Here is a 15,156-nt window from a genome sequence, read left to right on the forward strand (position 1 = left end):
ATTTTGAAGGATACTGTATGGATTAATTTTAAGTTTATCAAAATCATCTTTTAAACGAAGGCCTTATGGTTTAATTTCCTTTGGTTTGTTAACAAATTTTTCAGTATAACTTGGTTTGAAAATAATATTTTTAGCTGGATTTAGTAACAGGCTTTCCTGGATATTTACCAGCAATAACCAATTTCTCTGCAATTTTTTTTTTGCTGTTATAAGTCACACCAAAAGTGTAATGGTCATATGGGGACTTTGCAGCTTTAATACAAAATAATTGGTCTTAATAGTCAAGATCATTTATTAAACAAGGTCAAATTTAGCTTGATGATCTTTAAGGTCCTGTTCACTGTTCAAGGTTACATGTATGTCCAAGTATAGACAATCCATTAAAAAATTTTAAAAAAATATCTATTTTTAGCAACAAAAAAAATATCATAGTTAAAAATATTGACTTTCAAGTCAAGATCATTTATGAGTTAAGGTGAAATTCAATTTGGTCTCGTCCAAATATGAAGACAATCCATTAAAAAATAACCAATAGAAACATAACTGTACCTGTGTGTTTCTTTGAAAATGTGAAGTTTAAAATGGGTGAATGATTTTCTTTAAATATTTTGAACAATTTTAGAGCTCACTGTTTACATTACCATTTTCTATGCTTCATAATAATAAGAGCCATGATAATAAAGGGATTTACAAAGGGTAACATTTCATTTCAAGACCATGCCTTGCCCATGACTAAGTTTATGATATACTCAGTTAATGGCAGCTGAGAATATGTAATTAGTTACATAACATTTAATCAATTAATAGTTAAAATGATGAATCTCAGATTTATTTGAAAAAAATAATTTAACATGAGTAACCTATCAGACAGTACACCCGCACAGTCTCAGTGCCTGGTAATAAACTAACAGCCTAAAAATGAAATGTAAGAATTCTTAAGTTCCAAAGGGAAATAATTCAAACAGAATCTATGCTAGTCTTATCAGTCATGGACAGTGACCTATAACATGAAATTGAAGAAATATGAGGAGTTTCAAATGAATGCTTTCAGTGATAAAGGATATATTATTTTGTATGCAAAACATTTACAAGGTGAAAGGTCAAACTCAAACTAAGATAACTCTTGCCTCATTACTATTATTAAAGCTCAAACTTTGTCTCATGTTCACAAGATAAGAACATCGGAGATAACAATAATGGTTTAACATTACCTTTTCAAATAATTCCATTGCATGTCTTAATTCTTTGATGAGTTTTCTCTCTTTCTGGACAGCAGCACTTTCTGAAAATCCCTTTTCTATTTCTTGTTCAACAGTGTCTTGAAGAATTTGGCATTGGCTTTTTAAATCATTATTATCATTTGCTAATGAATCAATTTCATCATTTAACACAGTAACTTTGTCTTCAAAACTGGATATTTCTACCTCCTTTTCTCTCAATTCTTCCTCAGAATGTTTATTTTTTTCATTTGCTTCTCTTAACTGTTTCTCCAATGATAATTTCTCAGTATTTTCTTTGTTGCGGGTCAAGTTGTGCTTTTCTAAATGTTCATTGGTTTCAGCTATTTCACATCTATTTTGCTCTAAATTATTTTCTAACTCATTTACTAAGTTTTCATGATTTTTTATAATTGTTTTCAATTCCTCAATTTCTTTATCTTTTCTTTCAATAGTTTCTTGCATACAATTAGAACTTTGCATAAGATATTCAATTTGAATATCTTTGTCTTCAATACTTCGTGAAAATTCATCTTCTTTGAAAGCGTATTTCGTTGCCTTCTCGTGACTTTGTTCTAACTCTTTCTCTACAGTGGCTAAATTTTCTGTCAACTTTCTGACTTCTGACTCCAATTTTAAAGTACATTCAGTTTGTTCCTGCAACATAGCATTCTGTGAATCATCAGTAGTTTTCAGTTTTTCTCTTAAATTACTATTTTCCGACTCTTTTTCAGAGATGTCTTCCTTTAACCTCATCAATTCTTGTTTCATCTTTTCTATTTCATATTCTTTCTGCGTTACTCTGTTTCTTAAATCCTCTTCTGAATTTTCTAATAATTCTAAGCTTATATTCAAATTTGTAATTACTTCATCTTTTTGAATTAAACTGTCAATTAAACTGGTAAATCTGTTTTTAAGATTGCCAAATTCAAGCATCATATGTGATAAGACAGCCTTTTCTGATAATTGTTCATCTCTCAAATATGTCAATTCATTACTTAGAACATCATTTTCATTCTCTTTCATTTCAAAAAATGTTTGAATTTTATCAAACTCTGCTTTTTGTTCATCTATACAAACCAACAACCTTGTTACCTCTGTATCTTTCTGTTCAAGTTTCTCTGATAATTCTTTTGACTTGTTCAGAATTGATTCTATTCTTTCCTCACAATCTAAACTATAAATTGACATTTTTTCTGCTTTCATATTTGCATCACTTAATTTCTTTTCAAAAGTTTTTCTATCACTCTGTGCAACCTCTAAAACACTGTTCAGTTTATCATTTATATTATTCAGTTCATCTATTTCATCTTTCTGTTCTCCAATTTCTTCATCTTGTTCTTTAATTCTACTTTGCAACATGTTAATTTCTTTATTCAGTAAAACAATTTGAGATTCAGCATCTTTTAAAGTCTTGCCCATTTCAGCTACTTCTTCACCACTACTCAAAACTTTCTGTGTTAACATCTTAATTTTTTCTTCAACATTTTCCCCTTGAACTGATGATTCACAAAGACTTGCATTAAGTTTTGTTTCAACTTCTTTTAATGTGCTGTTTTCAAGAACTGTACATTTAATTTCATTTTTCAAATAGCTGATTTCTTCTTCATATTTCTCGGTCATTTCATCAAGTTGAGCTGTCAGTGAGTCCTTCTCTGTTTCTAGTCCTACAATTACAGCAAGAGATTTCACTTCTGCATTTTTCAGCTGAACCTTTAAATTATAGTTTTCTTTTGTTAAAGTATTAATCTCCTCATTTCTTTCAGACATACATAAATTCATATGTTCGAAAGACTGATGTGTTTCATTTTCTACCATGCTTACTTTTTCTTGTAATGAAATTTTCTCCTCCCTCAAAATATCCTTTTCCAAATCATTTTCTGATTTCAACTTTTCTAATTCTTTGTTCAATTCTTCCAGCTCATTTAATGTTTTCTTATATTGATCTTGTAGATTATGGGACTCACTGTTCATCATTATATTTCTTTTATCCAGATCAACTATTTTCTTGTCTTTCTCCATTAACAGCTTATCTTTACTCTCACATTGGCTCCTTATTTCAGAGACCCACTGATATTGTTCTAACAACTGTCTTTCAATGTCATCTTTCTGTATTCTTAGGGCTTCATTTTCATGTATACCTCTTGCAACATCTTTCTGAAGTGACATAACTTGTTGAGCATATTTACAATTTTCAGCATTTACACTTTCGATCTTTATGACCATTTGTTGAATTTCTTCCAAAAGAATTTGAATCTGAGTATTAAAACTGACCTCCCTGTCACTTGTTTGCAAGTACAAATTATCCATAGCTGTCTTGGTTTCAGAATGTGCATCTCTTTCATTACATAGCATTTCTTTAAAGTCACTTATTTCAACAACAATTTTTTCATTCTTAGAAGCCATATTTTCATTTTCTATTTGTAAAGCTTCAATTTGCTTTGAGTAGTCATCTATGATTGCTTTCAAATCTAATTCTTTTGTTGCTGCTTCATCTATTCTTTCTTCATACCTGTCAATGAGCCGTTCTTTTTTACTTTTAACATATTGCAGTTTGGCAAATTCACTTCCTAATGATAGGTTCGCATCAGCTAGATCAGATATTGCTTGCTCCATCACAAAAATCTGGTTATTTTTGTCATATAAATCCTCTTGTAGTTTTTCTGTAGAAGTTTTGAGTACATCAATGTCGTTGTTTGCTGTTAATAACTCTTTCGTTCTTTCACCTAGTGTAGCATTCAATTTGTTTAAATCATTTTTCACTGCTTTGGCTTCAGAATCTATTTTTTCTTTAGCTTCTTCAGCATCATTTAAGGCTTGTTGCAATTTATCTGTTTTATTTTCCAAGTCAGATATTGTTTCCCCCATATGTTTAGCTTTTTCCTCTAAAACTGATTTATCATCACACAGTATTGATATTTCTGATTCCTTGAGGCTAAATTTCTTTTCATCTTCTGACAATTTCAAAAGCAAATCTTGCTTTTCAACAGTAAGTTTTTCAATCTGAGAATTTTTATCTATACATGACTTTTCTTGGTCAGTTGCTGACATCAATAATTCATCATGTTCGTGTTGAATCATAGTATACTTGTCTTCTAAAACTGCAAACGCCTTTTCTTTCTCTTTCAAACAATCTTCACAAAACTTCAATTTGTGTTCCAGTTCATTCCTAGCTGCTTCTGTATTCTCTAAGTTTGAAGTGGCATCATCTAAAACTGTTTGCATTTCATCTTTTTGCGCATTGCTCTTATCCATTTGAGTAACAAGATCAGTGATATTTTCATTTAATATTTCCATCTTAAGATCCCTTTCTTCTTTTATTTTTGATAAATTTGCTTCTAATTCTTGTATGTTATTTGTCAGATTACTGATTTCATTATCTTTTTCTGACATTACCTGCTGTTGCTTGTTGATTGTTATGTTGAGCTTTTCAAATTCAATGATTGCATTGCTTTTTTCATATTCATTTCTATCAATTTCCTCATCTTTTGATAACAAACTTTTCCTAAGTTTATCAATTTGGCATTTCAGATTTTCATTTTCAGACTCTATTTTTTTCTTTACAGCTTCTAGATTTTCAACTTTACTTCTAACAGCAAGTAATTGCTCGGTATTTTGCTTCAATTCTTTATTTGCAATATCTGATGTATCTTGAAGGTCATTTATAGTCTCTAATTGCTGATGTGATACATTTTCTAATTCTTCAATTTTCTCTCCATATTCTTCCTTCTGTTTTTCACTTAAATTCAATTCTTGCAATTTTGAATTCAATTCTCCCTCAAGTTCATTTACTCTCAGAATTAAAGTTTGTTTCTCATTTGATATCTTATCTAAAGAATCACTTTTTTGTGATAAATCATTTTCAAGACTTTTTCTTATATCAGTTATACTTTCTAGCTGCATTTCAAAGTTCTCCAATTTTTCACGATTTTCTAATTCAAAAGCTTTTAGATTTTCAATTTCTCTGTTCTTGTTTTCAATGTCACTTTCCAAATCTTTTTCTTTTGCTTCGTGATCCTTTAACATCTTTGTATTTCTTTCTTTCTCGTCTTGAAGTTCATCAATTATATTGTTTTTTAATTCTAGGACATTTTGCATCTCTTCGTTTGCTGTCAGTGATGAAGATTTCTCTTCCTGTATCATCAGGAAGTTTTCTTTTATTTCTGTATTGTCATTTTTCAACTGTTCATTTTCTGCAATTAGTTTTTCAATTTTAACAGCTTGCTCCTTTGATAATGTTTCTAAATGAAGTTTATCTGTGGCTAAGTTTTCTATATCTAGCTGAAGAACATGCACACACTCCTCATTTTTACCTAGATAATCCTTTACTCTTACAAGTTCATCATTAAGAGATTGTACTTTTGTTTCTAAATCCTCTATAACATTATCTGCAATAAGCATTCTCTGTTTCAACTCATCTTTTTCTCCGGAAATATCTTCTACAGCCTCCTTCCAGTCACTGATCTCTTTTTCTGCACCTTGTATTTCTTTCATAAGACACTTATTTTCAGCAATCCTTTCATCTCTATCTTGATGTAACTGCTTGTTTTCTTTAAGAACTTCAACAAATTTCTCCTCATCATTTTTTACTTTCTCTTCTAATGCTGCCTTTGCACTTGCTTCCTTTGCTAATATCTTATCTTTTTGTTCCAAGTTTTCAACCAAGTCATGTGATGTGACTTTCAGAGTATTCAATTCAGACTTAATAACGCTCAATTCTTGTAACTGCTTAGACAGTAAATCATTTTTTTCCATGATATCACTTTTCAGAATTTCATTTTGTTCCTCTAATTTATGAGAAGCTACTTTCAAATTTTCTTCTCTTTTAGTTAACATTTCAATAACTTTCTGTTTCTCTTTGAGATCATCTTGTACTTTTGATAGTTCATATTCCCTTTCACCAAGTGTATCTTGCAAAGAATCAAGAATATTTTCCATTTGTGTATTTTTCTGTGTTAATGACTTTGAGATGTCATCTGATTCTAATAATTGTTTAAGCAACTCCTCATTTTTATGTTTCAAATCGACAGTTTGAGACTGCTCAGATGATAAAATCTGTTGTGTTTCATGTAAGAATTCCTTGTGTGTCTTTAATTCGGCAATTAGATTAGCTTTCTCAAGCAAGATATCATCATGCTCTTTCTTGAATATTTCTAATTTCTTACGTAAGTTATCTTGTATCCTTTCTTCATTTTCTATTTGATTTCTTAAGTCCTCTTCTTTCTGAATTGAATTTTCTTTTTCTTCTATCAACTTTTTGGCTTCAGTTTTGAGTTGAAAAATTTCACATTGCAAGTTTTCCATCTGGTTTTGAATTCTTACATTTTCTTTGGTAAGATTATGGCATTTCATTTGGAATCTTTTGCTTGTTGAGGTAATAGAGAAACATTCCTCTTCCAATTTATCATTTGAACTACAAATAAGTTCCATCTGTACCTGCAGTTCCGATATTATGCTTTGTCTTTCACAATTTTGCAAATTTAATGTCTCATTGAGAGTTTGCCCCTCTTGCAACTTTTCCTGTAACTCAAGTACTTCATCTCCCTTTCTTTCTATATCTAACGATAACAATTCAAAAACCTTTGTTTTCATCAACAAATTTTCCTCAACTATACGATTATCCTTCACAAGTCCTTCATTCAGTTTTGTTAATTCTGCAATGTTTGATTTCAAGTTGTCATTTGACTCTACTAATTCTTGTAACATTTCTGCTTTCAACTGAATTTCACTGGATTGTTCATTCACAGTTTTTGTTAATAACTCTGTTTTATTTTCAAATTCTTTTATTGTTTGACTCAACATCTCTGTGACCTTTTCATGACCAATTTTGCTCTCTTCACATTCTTCATTCAATTTCAATATTTTATCACTAGCATCTTGTATCTCACAATTCTTGTCATTTATTATCTTCTGTAATTCTGTTTGTATAGCCTCATGACAATTCAAAGTATCTTTGAGTTTTGCTTCAGATTCATGATTTTGACTCAGTGCCATTCGCAATGCGGATTCTACTGACCAAAAGCTTTCATAAGATTTACAGAGACAATCTCTCATTTCACAAAATTGGGATTCATTCAAAAGTTCCTGATCTTCTAAATGTCTGATTTTATCTTTCATAGTCAATATGTCTTTTTGCTGGTCTTTAATAAATGATTCTTTAAAATTCAACTGCCTTTCCAGTTCGTCCTTTGACTCCTTTTCTTTTAAGAGTTCATTTTCTGCACTGTCTAAACAAGTCTGAATTCTACTTATTTCTTTTTCACTATTGCTATTCTGTATAGTAAGGTCCTCCACTATCTGCCTATGTAAATATTTAGCCTGTTCGTTTTCTTTAGCAAGTTCAGAAATCATAGCTTCCTTTTCAGATAACTGATCACTGAGCTCATTTGAGAAAGACTTTGCTTTATTAATTTCAATATTAAGATTTTCAACAATATTGTGCAGATTGGAGTCAGATTCTTTCATTTTATCATCAAAGTTTTGCTTCAGAGAATCATTTTCAGATTTAAGAACATTCACTTGTTCAGATTTTTCAAGAATTTCTGCTTTCAGTAAGTCTTTTGCTGAGTTTGATTCCTTCTCAAATTCTTCAAATTTTGTTTGCAGACTCTGGTTCTCTTGTCTTAAGTTTTGAAGCTGTATGTTGTTATCCTCACAATTGTTTTCAAGTTCTTCTATACGGCAATTTTTCCTTTCATCATTTTCAGTGTATTGAACCTTTAGTTCATTTAATTCTGTGGTTAAAAGCTTTATTTCATCTTCACAACTTTCTACCTTTTTCATCCAGTGCTCTTGAATTTCGCTATCCTTCGATTCAAGCTTTTTGTTTATTTCTAATATGCTCTCCTTATGTTTTACAATTTGAGATTCCAATTTTTCAGATGTTATTTCTAGCTGAGATCTACATAATTCATGACTAGATTTAAGTTCTGCCATTTCTATTTCCTTAGCATCTTTCTCACTCTTCAATGCTTCAAAATTTGAAAATAAGGAATCATTTTCCTCTTTAAGCTTCTCTAGAATTTCACATTTTTCAGTTACATCTGTTTCTAATCTATGTTTCAGATTGTCAGACTGGATTTTAATCTGATCAAGATTTGCAAGCAAAACCAAATTCTCCTTATCCTTTTTTTCAAGCTGACATTTTAGTTCAGAAATTGTTTCCTTGTGGTAATTCATCTGTGACTCAAGTTTCTCAAAAGATTTTTCAGACTCTGATCTATACATGTCATGACAAGAGTTAAGTTCTGCAATTTCAGATTCCTTTGCATTTAAATCACTTGTCATTGTTACACATTTTGAATGTAAAGAACTGTTTTCCATTTTAAACTTTTCTAGAAGTTCACATTTTTCAATAATATTTGCTTCCAATGAGTGTTTCAGGGAATGTGATTCCTTTGTAATTTCTTCAATGTCTTTTTGAAGATCTTTGTTCCCTTGTCTTAATGTTTGAAGCTGTAAGTTGTTCTCTTCACAAACCTTTTCAAATTCCATTATTTGGCAACATTTCCTTTCATCATTTTCTATGTATTTAACCTTTTGATTGTTTAATTCTGTGGTTAGCTCTTTAACTTCATTTTCAAATCTTTCCACCTTTTTCAACCAGTGTTCTTGTATTTCCATTTCTTTCATATCAAGTTGCCTGTTTAGTTCTGAAATGCTATCCCGATAGTTACTTAATTGTGATTCAAGTGTTTCACAGGACTTTTTAGATTGAGATCTTAATAATTCATGACTAGACTGAAGTTCTTTAATTTCAGATTTTTTTGTTTCTACATCACTCTCCAATGTTTCACATTGTATTTGCAAAGAATGATTATCTGATTTTAACTTTTCCAATATTTCAGATATGTTAATATGTTCAGCTTTCAGTGTTTCTAATATTTTAGATTTTTCAGTAACATCTGCGTCTAACGTTTGTGTCTTGGAATCTGATTCTTTTTTCAATTCTTCAATGTTTATTTTCAGATCTTGGTTTTCTTGTCTGATTTTTTGAAGTTGTGTATTGCAATCTTCACATTCTTTTTCAAGTTCTTCTATTTTGCAAATGTTTGTTCTATTGTTTTCAGCAAAGAGAACCTTTTGCTCGTTCAAATCTGCTGAAAGCTGCCTTACCTCACCTTCAAAACATTCCACTCTTTTACACCAGTTCTCTTGAATATCCTTTTCCTTCATTTCAAGTTGTCTGTTTAATTCTGACACCCTTTCTTCATAACTGTTTACTTGTGATTCAAGTTTTTCTGATGATGCTTCTACCTGAGATCTATATAATTCTTGACTAGATTCAAGTTCTGCAATTTCTAATTCCTTTCTATCTAAATCACTTTTCACTGATGTCCATTTTGTACATAGAGAAGCATTTTCTACTTTAACCTCTTCTAATACTGACTGTAAATCTTTGGTTTCAGCTTCCAATATACTGACTTTGTCTCTGAGACAACTATTGTCAACCTTTGACTTTTCTAATTCATTTTGGCACAAACTTATCTGAGACAGAATCTCCTCTTTTTCTGTACAAAGATCATTGAAATGTTCACATTTTTTAGCATATTTCTCTTGAATACCCTGATTTTCATCTGAGAGAATACTGTTTCTTCTTTGTTCTTCAGCTAAATTTGTGGACAGTTCATCAATTTTAGGTGTAAGATTGTTAATCTCATTTGCTCGGTCAAGAATTTGGCTTTCTAATGATTCAATTTTGGCTTTCATATTACTAATGTCTTTCTCAAGCTCTCTTTTATCACTTGTTAATGTTTGTACTTCTGAACGTTTTGTTTCTATTTCATGCTCTAATTTCTGATTGTGTTCATGCTCTAGTGTAATTTTAGCATGCAAAGACTGGCTTACATCTTCATATTCTTTTACAATATTTTCTTTTTCAGTTAACATCCTTTTTATTTCTTCACACTGTTTACCTATGTCTTCTTCTAGACCTTGAACTTTGAGTGTTAAACTTTTAACTTTGGAATCTGCTTTTTCCATGGCAACCTGTAAATTAGAATTTTGTTCTTCAATTTTAACATGCAATAATTGTTCATTTTTTACATGCTCATCATTCAAAGTTTTTAAATTTCCTGTCAACAGAGCAATTTCTGCAATCTTTTGTTCTACTGTTTCTGATAAAGTATGAATTTGTTCCTCAAGACTGGAATTCTTTGTTATCAATGAAAGATTAGACTCAGAAAGGTCTTCTTCCTTTTGTAACCACAAACTTTTTTTAATTTCATAGTCTGCATAGAGTGCTTGATACTCTTGGTTCATTTTATTAATTTGACTTTTCTGATCTTCTATCAAAGTTATATTTGAAGCAATGTTCTCTTCCAGACTTAAACACTTGCTCGAGTTTTCTTCTAAATTGTTTTCAAGCAGTTTGATATCATCAATTCTGCAGGTCATTTCATTTACAAGTTTTAAATTGTGTTCTTTCTGTGAATTAATTTCTGACTGTAATTGTTCAATTGCTTTAGACTTGGCCTCCAGTTCACTTTCAATTTCTTTTATTATACTAATCTTACTTTCCTCTGTTGACTTGATTTCATTAATTTCATCATGCAAGTGTTTTAGTAAGGAGTTTTGTTCTGATTCATGCTGAGACAAAGAATTCACTTTACTAGATAGATCAGAGGCAAGAGTTTGTAAATCAGATTTTTCTACAGTAAGTTGGTCATTATTATTTTGAAGAGACAACATAGAATTTTGAAGACAAGACAATTGATCATGCAATACATCACATTCATGCTTCAAGTCAGACAATTTCTCATGCTCTCTATCACTCTCATGCTGTATGACACTAACCTTTGAGATCAGACTGCTGTTTTCATCCCTCAACACCTCCAATTCTGCTGAAATAATCTGATATCTGGTTTGTTCTTCCACCCTCACCGACTCGACTTCTTGCCTCAGTAAATCCAACTGTTTGTCATGTTCAGCACGCAATTCATTTATCTCACTAACATGATCCTTTATCAACTGTTCATTTTCAAATGTCTGTTCAGTCAGTTTATTATCTAGATCATTAACTTTTTCGCTTAAATCTGTTCTTGTTTTTAAAAGGTCTTCATTCTCTGAATTTATCTCTTCAACTGATTTGGTAAGAATTTCACATTTTTCTAGAAATTGAGTTCTTTCAGTCACCAATGCTGCTTTTTCCTCAGTTAGGCTATCAAATGAACAAGATAGTTTTTCATATTTTTCTTCCAAATCACCTCTTTCTTTCTCTAATGATTCTATTGTCTGCTCTAATTCCACTGTTTTCTCATTTACCAACTGAAGGTCCTTTGTCATTTTTTCTATGGCACTGTCTTTTTCAGATGCATTACCATGAAAAGCATCTCTTTCCTGTCTTAATAAATCCAGCTCTGAGTTCAAATTCAAAACTTTGCCCTCAAATTCTTTACACTTACTGTTTAATACCTCTAATTCACTCTTAATTTTTTCACATTCTTCACTTTTCTGATCTAATAGTTTTTCTTTTCCTTTGATAACCTCTTCTTTCTCTGCTTTCATTTTTGTGTTTTCTTCAATCAAACCATCTTTATCCAAAATTAAAGTCTTGTTTTGATTCTCGAAATCTGCTATCTTTTGTTTAAGATCAGTTAATTCCTCCTGACAACATGAAAGACTTTGGTTAAGTGTATCTACATTTTCCTGTAGTTCATTAATTATGGAATGTTTATGTGAACACTTTTGGTTTAAGGCATCTTCACTTAGTCTTGCTGCATCTAATTCTGAACTCTTTTCAGCTAATTGATTTTCAACAGAATTCAACTGACCTTGCAAAGAATGCTCCCTTTCTTCTAGCAAAAGTTTATGTTCTTTTTCTGACTTCAAAGACTGATTAAGACTTTCAAGCTTGGCAGTGTATTCTGTTCTCTCAGTTTCAAGCACCAAATTAATTTCACAATTGCTCTCCATTAATACTTCTTTCTCTTCTTTAAAAGTCTTAATCAAATCTTCATAATTTTTATTACTGTCTTCCATTTGCTGTTTAATAGTATCACCATTGGTTTGTAAGTCTTCAATAATCTTATCTTTTTCACTTATTATCTTTTCAATTTCCTCATGCAGAGATTTTATAGTTTGGTCACAAGATTCTTTTTCGGCCAACAGTTCTGAGTAAACGTTTTCAAGTTCTTTTAATTGACTAAGTAAGGACTGAGTTTTTGATTCAAACTCTTCTCCCTTTGTTGATTGACCTTCTTGTAACATTTCAATTTCTCTTGCCTGTTGTTTTACTTGCAGTTCAGTTTCTCTCACTGTATTTTCCAAATGTGATTTTTCAGTCATTAGTGAATCAATTTTCAACTTTAGTTCATTAACCTCTGTACTGAAATTTTCCAGTTCAGACCCTTGCTTATCACATTTGACTTCTAACTCTTGTTTACAACACACTAAACTATCTACATAAGTTTTAACATTGTCTAAACAATCAGTATCACTATCAAGAGAATCCAAAAATTCTTTTACTTCCTTGTCTTTTATTAAAATTTCATGTTTCAATTCTTCACACAGCTTAGACTCTGAAGCTAACTTTTCTTGTAGTTTTAACAACTCAGCTTTTCGGGACTCTAATTCTTCAACTCTATCCTGAATTTCCTTATCTGCTTTCTCCAATAATTGATTCTTTTCACTGACAGATGATTCAAGCTGGGAAACCTTTTCTTGTAAATTATCTAGCTGTTGTGCTTGTTCCTCTGTAGTGTCCCTATAAGAGGATACATTTTCTTGTTCCAGTTTCAACTGGTTCTTTAAAGTCGAAATTTCCTCTTCAAGGGAAGTCAATCTGGATGACTGTTGGAGCTGAAAACAGGAAAACATAGGATTGAAGCCTGACATTTCAACTTTTTGTATTTCTTTAAAAATGTCAAACTTCTTAGAGGTAGGATAGATTATAAGGGAATTCAGGTTAAACTTAAAAGTAAAATAAATGAAGGTGATAAATACTGAAATACCTCTGCTTCTCCAATACCATAAACATTTAATAAACAAGAGGGCCATGATGGCCCTGAGGTCGCTCACCTGTATATAGGCCCCCCCCCCCCCGGGCCAATTTTTACAGACTTGGTAGACACCCATAAGAAGATGTGTCATGCTAAACATCTAAGTTCTAGCTCATTGGGTTTTTTAAAAGAAGATTTTTAAGTTTTTACTATACACATATAGTTAAAAACAATGACACCCCTGGGGCAGGGCCAGTTTTGACCCCTGGGCTTTTATTTGAACAAACTTTGTAGATATTTACTTAAAGATGTTTCATGTATAATATCTAAACTCAAGCTATTTGGGTTTTTTCAAAGAAGATTTTTAAGTTTTTGCTATGCACATATAAGGAAAATCAATGACCCCCGGGGCAGGGCCAGTTTTGACCCCAGGGCTTTTATTTGAACATACTTGGTAGACACCCATTAGAACATGTTTCATGCTAAATATCTTAGCTCTAGCTCTTTGAGTTCTTTAAAAGAAGATTTTTTAAGTTTTTACTATATGCATATAGGGAAATTCAATGACCCCCTGGGGCGGGGCCAATTTTGACCCCAGGGCTTTTATTTGAACAAACTTGGTAGACACTCATTAGAAGATGTTTCATGCTAAATATCTTAGCTCTAGCTCTTTGGGTTTTTTAAAAGAAGATTTTTTAAGTTTTTACTATATGCATATAGGGAAAATCTATGACCCCCTGGGACGGGGCCAATTTTGACCCCAGGGCTTTTTTTTGAACAAACTTGGTAGACATTCACTAGAAGATGTTTCATGCCAAATATCTAAGCTCTAGCTCTTACGGTTCTTTAAAAAGAAGATTTTTTTAAGTTTTTACTATATGCATATAGGGAAAATCAATGACCCCGGGGTGGGGCCAATTTTGACCCCAGGGCTTTTATTTGAACAAACTTGGTAGACACTCACTAGAAGATATTTCATGTCAAATATCTTAGCTCTAGCTCTTTGGGTTCTTTTTAAAAGAAGATTTTTTTTAAGTTTTTACTATATGCATATAGGGAAAATCTATGACCCCTGGGGCAGGGCCAATTTTTGACCTCAGGGCTTTTATTTGAACAAACTTGGTAGACACTCATTAGAAGATGTTTCATGCTAAATATCTTAGCTCTAGCTCTTTGGTTCTGTAAAAGAAGATTTTTTAAGTTTTTACTATATGCATATAAGGAAAATCAATGACCCCCTGGGGCGGGACCAATTTTGACCCCAGGGCTTTTATTTGAACAAACTTGGTAGACATTCACTAGAAGATGTTTCATGCCAAATATCTAAGCTCTAGCTTTTACAGTTCTTTAAAAGAAGATTTTTTAAGTTTTTACTATATGCATATAGGGAAAATCAATGACCCCCTGGGGCGGGGCCAATTTTGACCCTAGGGCTTTTATTTGAACAAACTTGGTAGACACTCATTAGAAGATGTTTCATGCCAAATATCTAAGCTCTAGCTCTTACGGTTCTTTAAAAGAAGATATTTAAAGATTTTTCTTTCGGTTGCCATGGCAACCAGAGTTCTGCATGAAATGGAATTCTTTGAACAATCTTGATAGAGCTTCATACAAAGAGTATTCCTGCCAAGTTTCATTAACATTGGCCTTGCGGTATCATAGAAGATGTCCTTAGAATATTTAAAATGTGGACGAACGACAGACGACGGACGCCATTTGGTTGGCCATCCTAAAAGCTCACCTGCACTTTGTGCAAGGTGAGCTAAAAAGATTACTTAATGTACATAAGCTAGTATAATTGAGTATCTATCATTTTTTTAATTAATATAAATAGTTTGCATTTTAATTTTTCAAAATAAAAAAATGCATATGTATTAAAAATGTGAGTTTAAGTACAAATAGAATATTTTAAAAGGAAAAATAACAAGAATACTACTAAAATAAACAAAAGTGAAAATAAACAAAATGTAGAAAAGTCTTGCAGTTTCCATAGCATGCCA

At 31.5% G+C, this 15,156-nt stretch overlaps 1 protein-coding gene across 1 annotated transcript in view; it reads right to left on the minus strand.

Annotated features, from left to right (window-relative positions):
- The window catches only part of LOC132756133 (extracellular matrix-binding protein ebh-like), a gene marked incomplete at its 5' end in the record, with an annotated part of 41,113 nt that extends 28,095 nt beyond the window's left edge, over nucleotides 1-13,018 (minus strand). Inside the window, 2 exon segments of the mRNA XM_060747132.1 lie at nucleotides 1,212-10,205; nucleotides 11,013-13,018. Of these exon segments, the coding sequence (XP_060603115.1) occupies nucleotides 1,212-10,205; nucleotides 11,013-13,018 (11,000 nt within the window).
- Nucleotides 13,019-15,156: the final 2,138 nt, after the last annotated feature.

Source organism: Ruditapes philippinarum, unplaced genomic scaffold (genome assembly GCF_026571515.1).
Source record: "Ruditapes philippinarum isolate M1 unplaced genomic scaffold, ASM2657151v2 ctg2407_1_1_1_1, whole genome shotgun sequence".
Classification (NCBI taxonomy): Eukaryota; Metazoa; Mollusca; class Bivalvia; order Venerida; family Veneridae; genus Ruditapes; species Ruditapes philippinarum.